General features: G+C 31.3%; 1 protein-coding gene across 1 annotated transcript in view; it reads right to left on the bottom strand.

The window, feature by feature from the left end:
- Window positions 1-2,116: 2,116 nt before the first annotated feature.
- The window catches only part of LOC143045043 (uncharacterized), a 121,240-nt gene continuing 100,974 nt past the window's right edge, over window positions 2,117-22,382 (bottom strand). The window contains exons 85-100 of the mRNA XM_076217332.1: window positions 21,972-22,126; window positions 21,394-21,454; window positions 20,778-20,955; window positions 20,304-20,419; window positions 19,573-19,720; window positions 19,100-19,353; window positions 17,859-18,045; window positions 16,922-17,028; window positions 15,144-15,285; window positions 14,624-14,755; window positions 14,028-14,131; window positions 13,349-13,441; window positions 12,873-12,978; window positions 11,907-11,924; window positions 9,110-9,247; window positions 2,117-7,837 (exon numbers count right to left, since the gene is read on the bottom strand). Coding sequence (XP_076073447.1) covers window positions 7,598-7,837; window positions 9,110-9,247; window positions 11,907-11,924; window positions 12,873-12,978; window positions 13,349-13,441; window positions 14,028-14,131; window positions 14,624-14,755; window positions 15,144-15,285; window positions 16,922-17,028; window positions 17,859-18,045; window positions 19,100-19,353; window positions 19,573-19,720; window positions 20,304-20,419; window positions 20,778-20,955; window positions 21,394-21,454; window positions 21,972-22,126 — 2,179 coding nt within the window. The 3' untranslated portion in view covers window positions 2,117-7,597. The remainder of the gene's footprint in view (window positions 7,838-9,109; window positions 9,248-11,906; window positions 11,925-12,872; window positions 12,979-13,348; window positions 13,442-14,027; window positions 14,132-14,623; window positions 14,756-15,143; window positions 15,286-16,921; window positions 17,029-17,858; window positions 18,046-19,099; window positions 19,354-19,572; window positions 19,721-20,303; window positions 20,420-20,777; window positions 20,956-21,393; window positions 21,455-21,971; window positions 22,127-22,382) is intronic.

The raw sequence follows: 22,382 nt of genomic DNA, 5'->3' as shown, positions 1-22,382 counted from the left end.
CTAAAATAAATCAAGAAAAAATATTTTTATATTGTTAAATACTAACAGGTCCCTTTTGGAGCTCAAAAGCCAAAATATTTCAGTATAAAAAAGAGATATATGATTACCAGATAAAATAGAAATAACTACAAAATAGGAGCGTGTCAACATCTTCTCTACTAAGCAGGGTTGACCAAGCTGTGTAAGTTAAGTGTAGTGATATTTCGACTGTCTAAGAGTTTGAGAACTATATAACATAGAGCAAGGACTTAAAGAGGTTACTTTACAGTCTTTAATGACGAGAAAGGGTACTAAAGGCAAGCTTGATAGGCTCTTCAATTGCATATAGTGAAACACTTCAAAGGGAAGTAATAACATGAAACACATAACAAATATGTCATATAAAAACAAACAACCGCTTGACACAGTCCAGTAGAGGTTCCTGATTTACATTAACTAAAGGAAGAAAGATCATGAAAGGACCTCTATTTGTGTTGTGCAAGGTGATAGATAGGCCTGCACAACAATAATATTCAACCCAATGTGGAAATAAACTTTTAAATGTGTTTTTGTTATGCCCCTGCCATAGCAGAGAGGGCATAAGGTTTAACCCTTGTCTGTCTACATCCGTCCCTCAGTCCGTCCATTGGTTAATTTGTCCAGTCCACAGGTACGTCCCTGAATTGGTTTCCGTTCTCTAACTTTAATTTGACTAAACCAAATGCTATGAAACCTATACTCTGCTTATTACCACAAAACACAGGTCAAGTTTGAATTTTGGTGGCAATACTTTTACCATTGTAGAGTTATGCTCCCTTACAAATGGAAAAATTGCTGAATTTTTGTTTCTGTTCTCTAATTTTAACTTGTCTCAGCCAAATGATATGAAACTCATACACAATTTAGCTTGTCTCAGCCAAATGATATGAAACTCATACACAATGCTAATTACCATAAAAAACATAGAATTTGAACTTTGGTGGTGTCACTTTTTATAGTTCAAGAGTAATGCCACTTTACAAAAGGAAAAGTTGCTTATTACCACAAAACACGGATGAAGTATGAATTTTGGTGGCGTCATTTAATTTTTACCATTCTAGGGTTAAGCTCCTTTACAAATGGAAAAATTGCTGAATTTTTCATTTCCATTCTTTAACATAAGTATGTCTCACCTTAATCGTTATGAATTGTATATATAATGCTTATTACCACAAACTCAGTATAAGTTCAAATGTTGATAGCATCACTTTAACAATTCTTGAGTTGTGCCCCTTTATAACATTATATTCTAGTGGGGACATATTTTCTAGTAATGGTTTATTTCTTTTGGTTGCAGTCTCATTTAGGTGAACCTCACTTTTATTCATATTTGCTTGCAATGTAACAAATTGTCTAAAGAGTAAAGCAGCATATGGTAGCTTTTAGCTTATTATGTTGAAAGCGTGTTTATCATATGCTGACTTGATTTTTTTTTTATCAGTAATGCTATATTGTAAGTCTATTAACAGGACTTGTAAATTCAGAGGACATCTTCCTAATTTTGTTCTGTAAGAGGTAGAGTTGAATTATGTTTTTGACAAATCTTTCAAACAACTTAGTGTCTCAAAAAATATGTTTAAATCATTACAAACAGTAATGAACTAAAGAACATGCTGTGTCAAACATGACAAAACAACAGAAAATCAACAAGGATCTTTATGTAGAACTGTGTTCAATAGATTACAGAGTCAGAGGCGGATTTAGGGGGGGCCTAGGGGGCCCAGCCCCCCCTTTTTGGGAAAAAAATTGGTTGCTTATATAGGGAATCACTGAAGCGTGACTCGAGCGGGCCCCCTCTTAGGTCAGTCAGTGGGCCCCCACTTATGAAAATTTCTGGATCCGCCACTGAGAGTTTATGCTCAAAATACAAAATCCTGTTTGTGTTTTGATTTGTTGTTTGCTGAGTCTGAGTTAAATGGCATGATTGAAACTTTTATTTCTTAAAGGCCTGTTACTATTTAAATAAAAGTTTAACAGAGATTAGTATACTGTTAAGACCATATTTTAACCTCAAAATATTGTTTGGTTTTGTGCTGGTTAGGTTGCTGTCTCATTGACATATCTCACTTATCTCCTTTTATTCATACAGAGAAAACAATTTTTATTGAAAGTCATTTATTTCTTTATAAATATATAAAGTAACTAATAAAATATAAGCATCTATCAAACAATATATTTTTGGTCAGATTGTATAAAAAACAATTCAAATAAGAACATTTCTACTTGAAACTATATGTGGTTATGAAAAAATTGAGAAATACTATTATGATATGCAATGACAAATGTTGAATGTTTAATGAGAGATTGTTTACTGACCATGAGAGAATGTCACAATTTTTTTTAAATCCACAACCACAAAGATACACAGAGAAAAAAATTGCAGTTAAAAGCTTAAATTTTTCACCAAAATATTTAAGGAAAAACTTCTGTTTTATATTCTTTCAAGATTATTTTATTTGCAGTCAGTTTTACTCAAATTATTGTAAAAATATGAAAGTATAAAATGACAGAAGGACAGATTTTTGCTGGTATATATTTTGGAAGTTAAAAAACATTTGTATATATATAATGGTGTAATTTCAAATGTTACATCATAATAAAAAAATATCAGCAAAATAAAATGTTCCAAAAAGAAAATTATAAACAATAATTAAAAATTGCAGTCATACAACTGAAAAGGGTTAAATAATGTTAATCTAAAAGTTAAATAGTATATTTCATAACAAGTAATGCATCATGAATAATATTATCACAGACTTTGAGACAAAATGGATGGGATGGATGATGGAGTATGCTAAAAGTTCTTGGTTAAATTTGATTTTGTGTCACAGTTGAGGACACAAAAAGTTTACCCTTTCAATATATGTATTTCTAGTTTTTCTTCCATTGATGGAAAAACATATTTTCACTTTGATTTTGTCTGTCACTGCAGTATATAATAATTTACCCCTCAAATATATGAATTTCAACTTTGTATATAATTGTATGAAGCATATTATTTTCCATTTAATATTTAATCAATATATGAATTTTCAACTTTGTTCTCAGTTATATGAAATACATGTAAATTATTTTGTCATGCAATTTTTGTCAAATAAGAGTAGATGTTAGGTGTCCCAGATCAAATGTGATGTGTTTTCCAATGTTATTTATGTAAGACAATGACGCCCAAAAAGTTCAGTCATAGTAAAACTTTTGAATCTATAGGGAAAACGGTAGTATTATGTTTTTGACAAATCTTTCAAACAACTTAGTGTCTCAAAAAATATGTTAAAATCATTACAAACAGTAATGAAATAAAGAACATGCTGTGTCAAACATGACAAAACAACAGAAAATCAACAAGGGTCGACTCAATATGTAGAACTGTGTTCAACAGATTACAGAGTTTATGCTCAAAACACAAAATCCAGTATGTGTTTTGATTGGTTGTTTGCAGAGCCTGAGTTAAATAACATGATTGAAACTTTTATTTTTTAAAGGTCTGTTACTATTTTAATAAAAGGTAGAAAGTCTTATAACAACAACACTTTAGAGACTGCTGCAAAAATTTATTGATCGACATGTTTCGGGCACCGTCATCAGGATAAAACAATACATAAAATAATGCTGAAGTACAAAATCGGGTTGTTAAAATAAATTGAATAAAAGTTTAACAGAGATTAGTATACTGTTAAGACCATATTTTAACCTCAAAATATTGTTTGGTTTTGTGCTGGTTAGGTTGCTGTCTCATTGACATATCTCACTTATCTCCTTTTATTCATACAGAGAAAACAATTTTTATTGAAAGTCATTTATTTCTTTATAAATATATAAAGTAACTAATAAAATATAAGCATCTATCAAACAATATATTTTTGGTCAGATAGTATAAAAAACAATTCAAATAAGAACATTTCTACTTGAAACTATATGTGGTTATGAAAAAATTGAGAAATACTATTATGATATGCAATGACAAATGTTGAATGTTTAATGAGAGATTGTTTACTGACCATGAGAGAATGTCACAATTTTTTTTAAATCCACAACCACAAAGATACACAGAGAAAAAAATTGCAGTTAAAAGCTTAAATTTTTCACCAAAATATTTAAGGAAAAACTTCTGTTTTATATTCTTTCAAGATTATTTTATTTGCAGTCAGTTTTACTCAAATTATTGTAAAAATATGAAAGTATAAAATGACAGAAGGACAGATTTTTGCTGGTATATATTTTGGAAGTTAAAAAACATTTGTATATATATAATGGTGTAATTTCAAATGTTACATCATAATAAAAAAATATCAGCAAAATAAAATGTTCCAAAAAGAAAATTATAAACAATAATTAAAAATTGCAGTCATACAACTGAAAAGGGTTAAATAATGTTAATCTAAAAGTTAAATAGTATATTGCATAACAAGTTATGCATCATGAATAATATTATCACAGACTTTGAGACAAAATGGATGGGATGGATGATGGCGTATGCTAAAAATTCTTGGTTAAATTTGATTTTGTGTCACAGTTGAGGACATAACAAGTTTACCCTTTCAATATATGTATTTCTAGTTTTTCTTCCATTAATGGAAAAACATATTTTCACATTGATTTTGTCTGTCACTGCAGTATATAATAATTTACCCCTCAAATATATGAATTTCAACTTTGTATATAATTGTATGAAGCATATTATTTTCCATTTAATATTTAATCAATATATGAATTTTCAACTTTGTTCTCAGTTATATGAAATACATGTAAATTATTTTGTCATGCAATTTTTTGTCAAATAAGGGTAGATGTTAGGTGTCCCAGATCAAATGTGATGTGTTTTCCAATGTTATTTATGTAAGACAATGACGACCAAAAAGCTCTGTCATAGTAAAACTTTGGAACCTTTAATTCATTTATTGCACACAAAAAATATCTAAATTTAATATAAAAAAGACTTAATACAATGTATAAACAAGAATTTGAAAAAAAGGTCTATTATGCATTAAAAAATACAAGAAATCTCTTTAAGAAATGGTGCCTATTTAAGCATACTAAGTTTATTACGGTCCAGAACTACACTAAATACACTATAGATTAAAAAAACTACAATCTTTTTGAAACAAAGATAGATTGTTCTTTATTTATAAGGCAATGAAATATCAATACTACATACATGACACAATCAACAGAAATCAACATATATTTAAAATATAAGTAATTTTGCACCACTGACATTTTGCATTGAAATAATATTTATAACATTTGGGGTCTGACAATAACAAGAAATAAGTATAAATTACATATTTCAAAACTAAAAAAATAATCTTGCATTGATATATACCACCCTAAGGAGGTTTTAAAAGGACAAAATATTTGGTTATTAAAACACTCTGCTTTTAAAAAGACATTTCCTTTACTCTAATCCTATGTTCACTTCCATATTTTTGTTTAACAGAAGACGAAAAAAAAAATTCCTTTGGTTGTGATTTTTGATTTGCTTCTTACTGTTTAATATTTACGGTGTCAAAAGGTAAAAGGGTGAAATAGGATTTGATTTTTGGTGTATTAACGCCACTTTTAAGCACCGCATTTAGGCTATTTTGTGGCGGCCAGTTTTTATTGGTGGAGGAAGTCGGAAGGCCCAGAGAAAACCATGACCTTTGATAGGAAAACTGACAATACTAGTCAATTAAGATTGGAGTTGAGTGCACCCGCATGAGCTGGGTTCGAACTCACAACCCCAGTGTTGACTGGCTAGTGATTACAGTAGTAACTACTAAGTACTTAGACCACTCAGCCACCGAGGCCCCCTGGGTGAAATAGGAAAAATTGTGTAGGTCCATAGAAAATCCAGAAACATTCTAAATAGGACTTTAAATAATTGCAAATACATAGATAATAGAAACAAAAGTTTTATATAACCTTATTTTTTGTTTAAGACACACACAAAAATAATAACAACTAAAAATAGACATTTCAAGTTTTTTGCATTGATAAAAACTGTATAAAACAAAAACAGTTAACTTGCATTGTTTACTCATAAATGAAAAATATAGTCGAACCTCGTTGTGTCGAACTCGGTTGTGTCAAAAACTCGGATGAGTCGAAGTAATTTCCCTGTCCCGGTAAAATTCCCGTTTGATCAATGCATAATTACCTCTGATGAGTCGAACTTGGTTGATTTGAATACTCGGTTAAGTCGAGTAAATTTTATAGTCCCGTCGAAGTAAAATTAATATAAATTGACCCCTATGTCTCGAACTTCGAAAGTAAGAATTTTCGAAAGATGCAGACCTAATGATCATGATGATAAAAATTTAAGTCGGATGTATTTCTTATGTCAACTAATCATTTTCAAAAGAGATTAAAGCTGAGTAAACATACTTGTTTGTATAACAGTTAAAATGACATGTTTATGGTGGCCGCTAATTAACACCTTTGTTGATCGTTCAAGCGGAATGTTAGTGTGTTAAACATTTTTAACCTGAGATAAAAACGAAACCGAATTTAATTGACGCAAGCCGAGATTAAATGAATCGTTAGATTTAAAACTCATTAATCACAATAGATAAAAGGATTAGGACAATTATAATAAATTCATGATAATTTAATGTAAAGCAGACGACCTCATCAGAGACCGTTCAGAACTTATTTCGTGCCGCGCATGATTTCATAATATATAGCGACTGACCTTTGTAAATATTTGTGTAGACTATTGATTTTATTTGTGCATGATTTGTATCTGTACTTGTGTTTTTAATTATTACGAAACAAAAATGTAGATTGAATGGAAAAGGCACACTGTTCATTGTATCTAGTTTACACAAATCTCATACCGTATTTCATGCATTCAAAATTTATGACGACACACTCGACCTCGGATGAGTTGAACCTTGGATGAGTCGAATACTTTGGTCCGGTCCCTTCGACTTCGACACAACGAGGTTCGACTGTAGATAAATATATCTCTCTATATATAATTATCATTGTAAAGTTAATCTCATGCTAAAAATCAAGCACAAAACTTCAACAAAGTACCCCCTGCATGAACAAAACAAAAGCTGAATTATATATTTTCTACAAGAAACAAATCAAAATAAAGAACATAAAAGTTTTTTTACATTCCCCCTTATGTCTTTACCGTATATGTGTATGAATTAATCTAATTTAACACAATTTATTTCAGAATCTAAAGGATTATGGGTAATTTCATGTTTGTACCCCAAAATGAGAATAACATACTGTCATTAGCTGAATTTACATTGTTCAGGTCATCAATATAACCAACCATAATGTTTTAGTGAAGGCTTTCAAAAATATTACCCAGAATGCATAATATTCTAAAAAGAACAATTCAGTTTGGAAGAGTTAAACTCATTCTTTTTTCTATCAGCAAAATCTTAGATTTATGAAATATGAAAATTTGGTTAAGATTGTTTTACAGTATTTGAATATTTTTTCCCCCCACATTGGCTAATGGTTGACTGTTACAAATTAGATTATAATCTCTTTTGTAAAATCGCATTTCAGAGGAGAAAAATATCTATAAACTTCCTCTTATGAAGATTTTTTTTTTCTTCACCACACTGAAAAAAAATCACATTTTTGTAGCATAAAGGGGACTATGTCTGCCATCTTTGTTGTAGTCTATATATCTGACAGGAAGAGAATCTTTTTCTGTTGTAAAGCCCTCGTTGTTGTAAGCATAGTGAGGATTAGCAAAAGCCTCTGAAGAACCTTCAGTCCATGTGTCTCCAGAAGTACTTCCTTCCGAACTGGATTCGTATATTTCTGGTACTACACCATCGTTTTGATCACGAACAAAATTCAAAAATACCTAAAATATAAAATAAAGATTTGTCACACATTTTTGAAGAAGTTTTCACTAACTGTATGGTGTAAAGAAAATTTAGTCATAATTAAAATATATGAAGCAAATAATAGTTTTTTCATATATTTAAACAAGAATGTGTCCAAAGTACAGAGATGCCCCATCCGCATTATCATTTTCTATGTTCAGTGGACCATGAAAATGGGATAAAATCTCTAATTTGGCATTAAAATTAGAAAGGTCATATCATAGGGAACATGTTTACTAAGTTTCAAGTTGATTGGACTTCAACTTCATCAAAAACTACCTTGACCAAAAACTATAACCTGAAACGGACAGACGGATGGAGGAACAGATGAATGAACGCACAGATCGACGGAGGCACAGACCAGAAAACATAATGCCCATAAATGGGGCATAAAAAGCTATAAATTATGTCTCAACCAGAGTAAAATACAAATCAAATAAAGAGTATAAAAAAGAAGATGTGGTATGATTGCCAATGAGACAACTATCCACAAAAGACCAAAATGACACAGACATTAACAACTATAGGTCACCGTATGGCCTTCAACAATGAGCAAAGCCCATACCACATAGTCAGCTTTAAAAGGCCCCGATAAGACACTGTAAAACAATTCAAACGAGAAAACTAAGTATGTTTGAAGACAAAATGCTATTCATCATATTTATATCTATATAAACTAAATATTATCTTTAAGTCAACAGGGATAAAACATGCTAATTTTACTTGTCTACATTGGCTAGAGGTATAGGGGGAGGGTTGAGATCTCATAAACATGTTTAACCCCGCCGCAATTTTGCGCCTGTCCCAAGTCAGGAGCCTCTGGTCTTTGTTAGTCTTGTATGATTTTTAATTTTAGTTTCTTGTGTATAATTCGGAGTTTAGTATGACATCCATTATCACTGTACTAGTATACATATTTTTAGGGGCCAGCTGAAGGACACCTACGGGTGCGGGAATTCTCGCTACATTGAAGACCCATTGGTGGCCTTCGGCTGTTGTCTGCTCTATGGTCAGGTTGTTGTCGCTTTGACACATTCCCCATTTCCTTTCTCAATTTTAATTGTTGACTTTTGAGCTTCAATCCTGCAAAGCAGTTCTACTTCCAGAGAAGGGAGATAACCAACTTCAAATCATATTCATATTTCAAGAATTTGTGATTTTGAAAATGTGTTTCTGGAAAGGGTTATACTACAATAATATAAGCATGAACATATAGGATATGCTTTGCAGGGGCAAATGTTGATACTTACATTGTCAAGTGTTGTTTGTGAAACTGAGTAATGCATAATGTTGTATTGAAGTTTGATTTGTTCTAGATGTACAAATATATCTGATACAAAAGATTTGCCTTTTGGAATCTCAATCTGTAATACACCATGGTGATCCTCCTAGAAATTAAAAGAAAACATACATCAATATTTCAATAGAATATGCATATAAATATTTTAAATTCAATGAAATTTTCAATATTTTTAAAAGTAGATTCAGTATTGTAAAGGAGTAGGTCCAGTAAGACCCCTTTTTGACCCAAAAATATAGCAGTTTTACAAAATGTTAAAATGTAAACTTTTAGTTATTGATTAGACAGAAGAATGCTTCTACTACATAAATATGGGCTGGTTTTGCCAATACAATGCACATATATCAGGTACTAGCACCATTAAGTCATGCTAAATTACTGAAATCTTCACAATTTTAGCATTTTAGATAAATTTTGGACGGTTTCCGTGTAAAATGAAAGTGGCCGCATTCGTGTTCATCCTTAATATTGAAATGTTAGTTGTATTTGATGATAATACCATGGAAGTAATATTGAAAGGAATAACATCGTCGTCACTTCAAAGGTTTCATCTGCGTTACCGCCCATCTTTCGATAACTCATTAATTGGTTCAATATCTGGCATGGAAGTTGATTCTCCGCATGTGATCGATCAAATCACTGACACTTATCGGTCATTTTCGTGTTCACGGAGAATTACGAACAGACAAGTTTTTGTCGTATATACGTGCGAAGTAACCCGAATAGTCCATTCGTTACATTCCGTTGATGTAACCTGCCGAATAGAGTCATTACGGTTCAATTTTATTTTAGTCCATTTTTTCCTTTTTTTGGTTAGTTTGATCTTAATAGTTTAAACCGACAGCTATCACATACGAAATTGGAGAACAAGGCTGGGTCATTTTTAATTTTAATATTTACAGACAGTTAAAAAACCATTTCCGTAACTTAAGAAGATGATTGTTAAAAACAATATGTTTGGATCGACCCCCTTTATTAAATACGAAAAATCTAAGTCTTTCGTGTATCAGTCAATTAAAATATTCACAATTCTAAACGGTTCTATCCTTCAATTTAAGTTCTTGATGCATAAACTAATTTGTGTAAAAGTGAATTTGCCGTAAGACAGAGCCCATTTCGTCGGTTTGTTATAATTTTGCTGTAGCTTGTTATATTAATTAATACAAGCATTCCACAATAAACATTTAAAAAAAAATATATATATTTACGAAAATATTATCCACATTTTAGTTGTCCAGTTTCAATAATTTAATGACATTTATGACATATACATAAATTTAATACTTGAAAGTAACTATCCTTTTTTCAATCTCGATAAACTTTGCACATTTCAACAGTAAAAAAAAAGATGTCTACATTTGCCTACATTATTTTGTTAAACATCATGTGAAACCTGATCGATTCATCGGTATTTAACTGTTTAACTTCGGATCCGCTTTTAACCGGAAAATACTTTTAAAACAGTTTAAAACAAACGGTAAAAAGCCAAAATATGCTAAATTAAATACAATTTTCCATGCTAAACTGCTGTAGTTTGAACAATTCTCGGCCGTTTTTCAAGTTTTTTACATCATACGACTTCTTTCTGAAGGTACAGATTTTATATGATACAGCGCCACCTTCTTATTAATAAACCTCGGATTTCACACAGGTACTTTATAATTACCGGACTCGATAAAATCACGTGACTGATAAGAAATTCCAGATGCCATTTTACAACCGCGGTATCACAGATAGTAACCAAAGGGGTCTTACCGCTGAGACTATAATTGGATAAAATCATATGACTTTAGTACAGGGCTCTGCAGGCCGTTAATACATGCTAATTAGTCGATGTTATTCCTTTTAAATATTACTTCCATGATAATACATAACATATTATAAAGGTTGAGGATGAACACTGATGTGGCCACTTTCATTTTTGACAAAAACCATCTGAAAAGTTACATTTTTCGGCATATTTGGTAGATTTTTCATATTTGAGCTTGAATCGGATCGTTTTTAATGACTAAATCAGTTAAAATCTTTCACTTAAACTAATTGAATCAAATGAAGTAGACACTCAAGTGTTTAAAAAGTGGTCAAAATCTTTCGTCAGATTGACCTGAAATTTGAGGCTATAATCATTCCTTACCGGACCTACTCCTTTGTCTTACCTGGCTCAAAATACTTTGCATTAGAAAAGGATATTTTAAAATAAACAATTTGATTATATGCATTTGAGCATTATTATAAAAATAAATTTTTGTTTAAGTATTTCAAAGATTTCTAACCTGCCAGGATAATAAAATGACAAAAAAAAGTTATGTATAAATGTGTAAAACCAGGACATGTACCAGTATACCTGGAAAAATGATGAATGACCGAAATTTTCTTGTTGAAATCTTTTAAGAAACAGTTAATAGAATTAATCACACACTTACAGCAAACAGTTAATAGGGAACAAATCAAACTAAAAAACTAAATATAAACCTCAGCTATATATTCTATAAGGGTTCAACATTGCTATTACTTAAACTATGATTGAAATAAAAAGTGATATGTTTTAGTTTCATCAGGAAAAACATAGAATAACATAGGGAAAATACAAAATAAAACAAAAGATTTATTGAGGTAGTGCTACAATGTCAAGGTCAAAGATGTTGAAAATGTGTTGGAAATGAGGTTCAACTTGTGAAATGAAAACAGATATATAGGGTTGAATATACTCATAGAAAACTTTGGATTTCACAAACATATATACTTACTAAAGGCACAAGTGAATCCTGGGAATAAATTTGTAAAAGATTTTATACTTTTTATTTGAACTAATACCCTAATTTGTATTAAAGGGTTTTCAATTTTTTTAACCACTGTTCACACTCAGATATTACTACTAAGTAAGATAGGGCAAAAATAGATCCATAACTAAATGAAGTAACAAAAACAATCCAGTAGTACAAATATTAGTTTGCTTGTTCCACAATACTGTAAACCAACTTATTTTCGCGTTTAGCCCTTTCTAATCCACTTCGCGTCGATTAAATTTCGCAATTATCTAATTGACTTGAGGTAGTTAGATAAGAAAAGGTTCAAGTTATACATATTCGCGACTATTTAAATTCGCGTTATTTGAATTAAATCGCTCACAAAAGTTAGTTGGGTTACAAGTTAGTCTTAGCACTGACAATAGAAATTAGCTTTGGCATAATGTCAACTCTTCCTTAACTTCTACATTTAATCCTTATATACAATACATCTACACTATGTATTCGATCATTCTTTGTGTTTTACTGTTTAATAATGCTAATATAATGAAAAGCTGTTATATGACAGCAAGATTTTAATTATTTTAAAGCACTTATTAATAAAAGCAGAATACAAGTTGTATAAATTCTGGCCATTATTGACATTATTAATGCAATTAATTATTTTTTTTATTTATCTTAACTTACTGGCAACATATGCTACAAAATGGACAAATATATGTAAATATAAAATAAAATATCTTTCTATGCTAAGAAATTCCCTCAATACATGCACTAGATTTACATTTGGCCCAAGTAGTATAACTTTGAGGCTTAAATTCCTAATAAAATCATAAAAAAAATCAAAATCAAACTGCTAGTTTCAAGTTTTTTTTTAAAGCAAAGAGCATAATGTTTTTAGAAACAAAGGGATATAACTTGATTTAGACAGAGCAAAATGTTTTCAGATAAAGGGAAATAACTCACCCTTGTTCGACATCCATGGAATGTTGACAAAAAGAAATCTCGTACTCGAACTTTATTTGTTGATAAACCAGACATATAAACTGTTACAATGTAGCCATCACCATATCTGAAATATAAAATATTAATACTTTTTAGAAACTTATAATATAGATGAAGTCTTCAAATATTTAGTAACCATATAAGACATTGTGAACATATATATACAAATTATTCTTTCTTTAATGAGTTGGTTGAAAGATTTCTCCGATCAAGATAGTTAATTTCAAGTTTTCTTCATGTTAGTTATAGTCAGCCTGTTAAAAATGTAAAATTTAAAACAATTGATACTTTATTTTTTGTGCAACTGATAAGAGATTTTGAGAGACTGCTTAAAATAAATCAACGTTGAGCAAACTAGTTGCGGGTAAACAGATTTCTCCCTCTTTTTAAAACTCAATTTATTAAAGACCTGAAAATTAATATATGTATAAACTTACAAGTTTTTAAGTTGTTGTGGACTACCCAAACATTTGAATTCACCGTTTACCATTATAGCCAGCCTGGTACACAATGCATCACATTCCTCCATACTAAATAAATATTAAAAAGTTTTTCTCAATTGTCTGCCCTTTATTGATAATATGTATTCCCTACTATCACAATGTTTTTCAGACAATGCTTCTGATGCATTACACCTTCAAATTAACAATAAATAAAGTATTGTGGTCAAGTGTCCAGTTTTACTTGCTTTAGTAACTCAATAGTAGTTTTAGAGACTTATACTATAAATTCAAAAATATTTCAATGTTAAATACTGTGAATCAAACATAAAACTCAAACTATAACTCACTATAATAGACTCAAATGCTGAAACTCAGCTCTACTAATGATTTTGTTGTGGAATGACGGAATGACAGTCATGGAAAAACCATTAATGACCCCTATTTATTTTGGCTTAGCCAAAAAAACTTGTATCATAATTTTAGCAGTGATTTTCTTTCATAAAATATTTGCAACCATAGTAAACAGATTTCACATGTAGCAGATATCCAAGATTTTCATTAGTTTCTGAACTAACAGAAATACAATACATATATAAGGGAATTATTCATCTCTGGCATTTTCAAGTTCCCGAAATGTTTTAAGATTAATAATAGTAATAGAAGTAATGGTTACCTGTGTGAACTAAGAACAACTGACTGTTGATTTTTGACAGCTGCTAGTAAAATATTCCACACATGACGACGAGTGTTAGGATCCATACCTGTTGTTGGTTCATCCTGTAAATACAAAAATTGTTTTACTATACTAATAGCAAATTCAAAGTAAACTTCAACAAATATTAACAAAAAAGAATAATTAAATCTTCTTGTACATTGTTTTCACAGTCCCATCAGCCCAGCCTTATAAAATTGCTATCATGCCTGTAAAATTCAACTTGACATGCCTACAGAATTTAACTTAATTTCCAAAAATAGAGCTCCAGGCCTGTAGATTTAAAAGTTTATTTTGGAGAGTGTACCAATATCTTGGATGTATTATAATTGCAATTGATACAACTCTCCACACGTGACCAAATGAGATAGAAGTTAGAAGCTACACCCATATTTTTATAAGCATTATCTTATTTAAACTATTTTTCAAATCATCTTCCACATCTTCTTATTTTTATAGATAACACATTCAGGACTTAATATTTTAAGTTAAAGAGTGAAAATTGTAATGGCAATATATAACATGAATTTTAAAAATTCAGTATAACCTATTCTTACCAACAAAACAACAGGTGGTTCCCCAAGCATTGCTATGGCAACAGATAGTTTCCTTTTCATACCACCACTGTAATGGTGTATCGATTTGTCTGCTTCTTTCAATCCAAATTTCTTAATCATGTCATCCACAACCTACAAATGTCAAAGGGAATAAGTATTTTCAGAATATATCTTGAAAAAAAAAGAATTTGGGGATTACTAAATTTTAACAACATTTACTATTCTTAACGCTATGTAATTTTTTACATTCATTGATGCTAGTTTTTACTGTAGGAATGAAAATATGTTGAACATTTAAATTTATTGTTCCCCTGTACCTAAGAAATCCATGAAAATTGGTATTAAATGAATATTAATGAATCCACAGAAGTCAAGAAACAGATATAAGCATATCAATTAGGAGTAACTTCAAATCAACAAATATTCTACCCTAATTTTTCCGTTTATTTTGGGTTTATTTCAATTTACAATAGCAAATGTACAATTTCAAATTAAAATGTCTACAAGTTTATTCTCTTACATATTTTCTACTATCTGCAGGTAATCCTCTCAGCCTGGCATAGCAATGTAACATTTCTCTGCCAGTTAGACAACCATCTAAGGCATCTTCTTGTGGACAATAACCAACTTCCTGTCCAATGCTAGCATCAGCTCTAGATATTCTGGAAAATTTTTTAATATTTTTTACACTACTATAAGTCCTTGCAAAAATCTTTACACCTTTCTAGTTATCATGTGGAATCCTTAAAAATGTATAATATTCTGGCTTGCAGGAGCTAAGGTTGAATTTCAAACGAAATTATATCAATACATAATGATTTTAAGTCTAAAGTTCCAAGGGATCAAACACACTATCACATTTCACAAGAGTGCACACGCTGAAATGTCTCGCCTTCTATACTAATCATTGATATTATGTTGAGCTAAGCTTTATAACAACTGTCACATAAACTTAACATTAACCAAGATAACTAAACATAGACCAATGAACCTTGAAAATGAGGTCAAAGTCAGATGAACCATGCCAGGCAGACATTTACAGCTAACAATGCTTCTATACAACATATATAGTTGACCTATTACTTATAGTTTAAGATAAAGAGACCAAAACACAAAAACTTAACACTGTGCAATGAACCGTGAAAATGAGGTCACGGTCAAATAAAACCTGTGCGACTGACATAAAGATCATAAAATATTTCCATACACCAAATATTGTTGACCTATGGCATATAGTATTAGATAAAAAGACCAAAACTCAAAAACTTAACTTTGACCACTGAACCGTGAAAATGAGGTCAAGGTCACATGACATCTGCCCGTTAGACATGTACACCTTACAATCCTTCCATACAACAAATATAGTAGACCTATTGCATATAGTATGAGAAAAACAGACCAAAACACAAAAATTTAACTTTGACCACTGAACCAAGAAAATGAGGTCAAGGTCACATGACATCTGCCCGCTAGACATGTACACCTTACAATCATTCCATACAACAAATATAGTAGACCTATTGCATATAGTATGAGAAAAACAGACCAAAACACAAAAATTTAACTATAACCACCGAACCATGAAAATGAGGTCAAGGTCAGATGACACCTGCCAGTTGGACATGTACACCTTACAGTCCTTCCATACACTGAATATACTAGCCCTATTGCTTATAGTATCTGAGATATGGACTTGACCACCAAAACTTAACCTTGTTCACTGATCCATGAAATGAGGTCGAGGTCAAGTGAAAACTATCTGACAGACATGAGGACCTTGCAAGGTACGCACATATCAAATATAGTTATCCTATTACTTATAATAAGAGAGAATTCAACATTACAAAAAAATTGAACCTTTTTTTCAAGTGGTCACTGGACCATGAAAATGAGGTCAAGGACATTGGACATGTGACTGACGGAAACTTCGTAACATGAGGCATCTATATACAAAGTATGAAGCATCCAGGTCTTCCACCTTCTAAAATATAAAGCTTTTAAGAAGTTAGCTAACACCGCCGCCGCCGCCGGATCACTATCCCTATGTCGAGCTTTCTGCAACAAAAGTTGCAGGCTCGACAAAAATTAGATTTAGACATACTTTTATGAATGTTTATGGAAATCAAAGGGTTAGGGTCAGGGTTCAAATTTAAACAAACCATGTTTGCGGCATTCAAAGTTTTTTTTCCCTAGGTTAATAAAAGAAGTCTGGAAAAGCTAAGATGCATAAATTTCTGTGTAGCTTACAATTAAAAGGAATAAAAAAAAATAGTTGCTGAAAATTGTGAAAGTACTAACCTATGTCCTTTGATAGTTGCCTCCCCTTCTGTTGGTAATAAGTCACCTGTCAGCATTCTAAAACTGGTTGTTTTACCTGCACCATTCTCACCAAGTAATCCAAAACACTAAAAACAAAATATTTTTATTTGTTGACAAAAGCTGATATTTCATCCAAGACAATTTTATTGGAATTTAAAATAATTGATGATAATCATATGTTCTTATTAAGGTCTAATGAAACAAATAAAGCTAAAAAAATTTTAAAAAATAATAAAAGAAGATTGTGTCCATGGTGAAAGTGACGCCAACCAAATTTAACCTTGATCTGTGATAGGTGGAAATAAGCATTGTCACTGAACTAGTATATATATTTGTTTAGGGGCCAGCTGAAGGATGCCTCTGGGTGTGGGAATTTCTCGCTGCATTGAAGACCTGTTGGTGACCTTCTGCTGTTGTCTGTTCTATGGTCGGGTTGTTGTCTCTTTGACGCATTCCCCATTTCCATTCTCAATTTTATTGTGTACAAGTTTCATTATATTTAGTTGAGGCAAATAAAGTTTCAAAAATTACATATGGGTAAGAGTAAAACATTATGCCTCAGCCACTAGATAAAAATCTTTTTAAAAACTAGGAAATACAGAATATATGGGAAAGATTCAAAACTTTTTTATTGTCACCTTTTTTAAATCTAAGATTGAGGCTCCCGCAGGGTCAAAAACGACCTGCGACCTCTGGGCTTTTTAGAGGCGACTTCGGACCTGAGGGCCTTCTAAAAATTACCTGCGACCTGTAAAATTTGGAAAAAATGACCTCCGACCGACTTCCGTCCTCTGTGTTGGGAAAAACGACCTGCGACCTGTACATTTCCCTTAAGAACGACCTCTCGACGAATTTAAAAGCGACCTTGCGACCTGAGGGGGGTACCCTGTGGGAGCATCAAGATTATAATTTTTACCTCTCCACGAGGAACTCCAACACAAATGTGATCAACAGCATTAAATTCTCTCCTCCCTCTTGTGTACTCCTTTGTTAAGTTATTGATAACTAGAATATCATCTTTAGCATAACCTGAATTCACCCTAGTTCTCTCGTTGGATACAGCTGCATCCAAATATTCAAGTTCCTCTTCATGTCTTTTTGTTCTGAAATGGAGGATAAACCATAACACTGTAGACTTACTATTTTTTTATACATTTAATAAAAACATTTTTATTCATCATAAAATACCACTATATTCATTATTTACCCATTTCCCTACTACAATACAGTGATCTAAGGAACCATTTTTTATCTTTTGATTGTAAATGTGTAACGAAAACTGATACACAGAAAACAAGAATGTGTCTCTACTACACGATTGCCCCATCTGCGCTATCATTTTCTATGTTCAGTGGACCGTGAAAATGGGATAAAAACTCTAATTTGGCATTAAAAAGATAATACATACTAAGCAATTGACGGGGTAAGTAATATCTCGGGATTAGATCTACTTATTATTGCAGAATATTCAATGAATATATACATTCATCGTCTAATTGAATATATCAGGTAATCGGATATTTTTAGCTGACATTTTGGGTATCCGATTGGTCGAAGTCTACTGTATCATACAGAACATGTGTACTAAGTTTCAAGTTGATTGGACTTCAACTTCATCAAAAACTACCTCCACCAAAAACTTTAACCTGAAGAGGGACAGACGGACGGACGAACGAACGAACGAACAGACAACAGACCAGAAAACATAATGCCCATAAATGGGGCATAAAAATGCTTAAACACTGTGGATTCATTATAACTCGTGGGATAACTTTTAGGTTAACCACAAATTTTTTAAAGGTTTTAATATATAGATTTTGGCATATCCATGAACAAAAAATCAAAATATATATAAGTTTTCCTCAATGTAAGAGAATTGGTATTCATGAAAGTAATGAATCCTCAGTGGTACATCTCGCAAACATTAAAAAAATTCTCAGTTTAATTAAATGTACAACCATATCATCAAATATTTTGTCATTACAGATTTTCCTTTTTTGACTGATTGTTATTTGCAAGATAAATGAACAGTGGCAAATATTTGAGGCATATTCAGATAATTTCTGGTGACAACAATTCTACATTATATCAATTCTGTAAGATCCTAATTTCCTATATCATTGTAATAATGAAAATGTTTAAACTATCAATTCCTACCTTCTGGTGTGGCTTATTCTGATTTCCACCAACAACGTGATAATAAAAAATATCAAGCCTTCTATCGCCAAGGCAACCAGCTGCCATCCAATAACATCAAAATCAAATGGCCAGACGTAAGGATCATCTCCAAATCTACCAAGAATGTCGGACATCATTTGGTTATAAATGAGCTCTACAAAGCCACTCACTAAGTTGAATGGTGGGAAGATTTTCAAGGCATGTCTCATTACCTGATATGCATTCTCAACACTCTGTAAAACATAAAAGTTCATACATATTAATCTTAACTTTCCATACCCAATGTACAAACAATGTATAGACATTTAATAGATGAATGTGTTAGCAATATGATACTACAAATTTGGCACAATATTGAGAGTGGTCTAAGTAGTTGCACTATATAGTAGTTAATTAAGGATTTGCTGTAGAATATTTTTTTCTTTCTGATACAAAATAAAAACATAACATACCTCTATTTGTGAAAAGAATTGCAATATGAAAATGACAGCCATGGATACAATTCCAACAAATATGTTTAAACAGAACATAACCATGTACGATGTTGTGGCATCCTTGAAAACTTTTATACTCATATACATCTGTGGTATGGTGGCCCATCTGTAACAAAATAAATACACATGTACAGTCTGCACCAAAAACTTTTTCAACTACTAGTCCGAAGACCAATATTCTGACATTTTTCTTATTGGGCCAAACAAAATTTGGCAAAAACTTACTAGTCCGAATGAAATTTTACTAGTCTGGGGCATCGGACTAGTGGCTAACCGTGCAGACTGCATGTATGTTGGTACTGTGGTCACTATATGAGAAAAATAAGTATAAACATGCTGGAATATCAAAATAAAGGATATTTATACTCTGTGATAAAATAATAGGCATGCTGGAATAAGGCCATTGAAAACTTGAAAATTAAATGTTGGTTTCTTCTAACGCATACAAAATTAAATTTTTTTTTTTTTTTTTTTTTAAGCAAAGGCATATGCAGTTTCCACTCTACAGTAACATTGTCTTTAAGAATGATAAAAGAAACATTTTTCACAAAATTATTAGACAATTGACATGTGAATAGACTCTTTTTTCCCTAGTAAATTGGGCATATAAAATCTTTTTTGTCATTGTAGTGTTTATTTTAGGCAGTTCCGAGTCAATTCTATTTAAACTGATTTATTTAAGTACGTACCCAAACAGTATAATGAGTGTAACAACAGCAGCAAGATTGTCTCTGTGCCAGTAGGCATCATCTTGGAATGCTGCCATTAAAGCAACAGTCAAAGCCATCATGATGCTATAAATACACTGAAAAGTAAAAGTAACACTACATACACAAATATCAAAATAAAAATAAAAATAAGGTGTGGTATGATTACCAATGAAACAACTTTTATGATATGGATCTAGTTTTAACTATTGCAGAAAAAAACATAAAAGAAAAGGGGTAAAAATGTCCTTGAACAATCTTGCTCTAAATGATATATCTCTGCATTGTTCATTTAAAATATAATTCATTGTGACAAGTGAAAAGGTGACTAACATTTATTTCATTATCTTGTTCTTGTAATCATTATATCATAAAAACATGAATGGAACTATGTAACAGAAAAAAGATATTTATACGAAGATTTCTTATAAGAACCATTTTATCAAATAGCCTTACCATATCCCAAAGGAAAGATGTTGTCCAATACATGAAAGGTCCAACTCCACTCAAAAATTGTAGCTGTTTCTCCTTGTTTGTATATTCATTAACCACATAAACCATCAATCCGGCAGGGATAAAGGTAAAGGCTACTAAAAATATCACTGAAATACCATAGTCTGCTGCTTTTTGCAATCTAGAGGTCAAATAAGTTTTAAAGGTTAGAATTAAGACGGTTAAATTACAAAAGTTATATCAAATGAGATAAGGATAAAAAAGATACATGTAGATTATGACACATTAAAATGACCAGAATCTTTGCCACCAGAACAGACTGTATCAGAAAATTGTCATTTGAAAGTTGATATTCAATAAAATGTACATTTTATTTGGGGAATATTTTGGTATCCTGCAGGTTAAATTCACCCTGCACACTGTGTATCTTTTAGGATACATCGGCCCTACCCAGTGCATATCATCAAAGATACATGTGCCTTGAAAGGGTTAAAAACAAAATTCATTGAAAACTTCTGTCTTTAATTGATTTTAAGATTTTATAACATGGCAAGCAAGAAATAATGAATGCAGTGTCAATATGTATGTGGTCACGTTAACAAATTGGAGATTTACTTACAAGGTATCCTCACTTAACTGTCCATCTGTCAACATCAGTGGATGGGTGTAAGCTGTTATACCTGTAAAATGGACACATTTAATAATAGTTTTGAAATCATGGTTTTTCACAAATATTAGAAGCTGAAAGTCTGCTTAATATAAAAAAGAAGATGTGGTATGATTGCCAATGAGATAACTATCCACAAAAGACCAAAATGACACAGACATTAACAACTATAGGTCACTGTACGGCCTTCAACAATGATGAGAACCCATACCGCATAGTCAGCATATCATCAAAACAACAATAGTATGTATTGCGGATTAATTTATTTTCTTAGATGAAGAAGAAATGTGTTGTTTTTTTTTTTGTATTTAGTTTCCAGGTTTTTATAAGTTCTGTATACTTTTTGTTGAACATGTAAAATTATGGTTTAACTGTACTCACAAAATGAATGGTAATTTGAACCTAAAATTTTGAAATGAATCCACAGTATTTAGCAATGGAACTTTTCTAACATCATATAGGCAACCTTTAAATTTTCTAATTGGAGAAGTTGTAAATGAATTAAAACAATCATAAAGTTTATTACATACCATATTGTTCTGCTTCTCCTGAAGGAACCATAGCTCTAAGCATGACATTACTCAGGCCATTGGTGAATGATGGCAAAGCATGGTGTCCCTTGTTGTTGAACCAAACAGTGCTTCTGAACTTTGTGCCATCAGCATCAAATGACCATCCTCCATATCTAAGCAGAAGAAAAATATACTCTGAATATTTCGAACGAGAACCTCTTTATGGCAAAACAACATACAATTATCATATTTTACATGAAAAGGTGCTGTATCCAAAAGTTATATATTCTTTCTTTATAAGAATATAAGAAATATCATTAAATAACCTCTATTTCTATAAGAGTTCTTCATTGTGATTTTATGTGATACTCGTTCAAGATATTTTACAATGATTTGATTTTGGATATTACACCTCTTCTGATTGGCTTA

This window comes from Mytilus galloprovincialis, chromosome 9 (genome assembly GCF_965363235.1).
Source record: "Mytilus galloprovincialis chromosome 9, xbMytGall1.hap1.1, whole genome shotgun sequence".
Classification (NCBI taxonomy): domain Eukaryota; kingdom Metazoa; phylum Mollusca; class Bivalvia; order Mytilida; family Mytilidae; genus Mytilus; species Mytilus galloprovincialis.
Note: the sequence above shows the minus strand (reverse complement) of the source record. Positions and strands in the feature narration are given on the sequence as shown.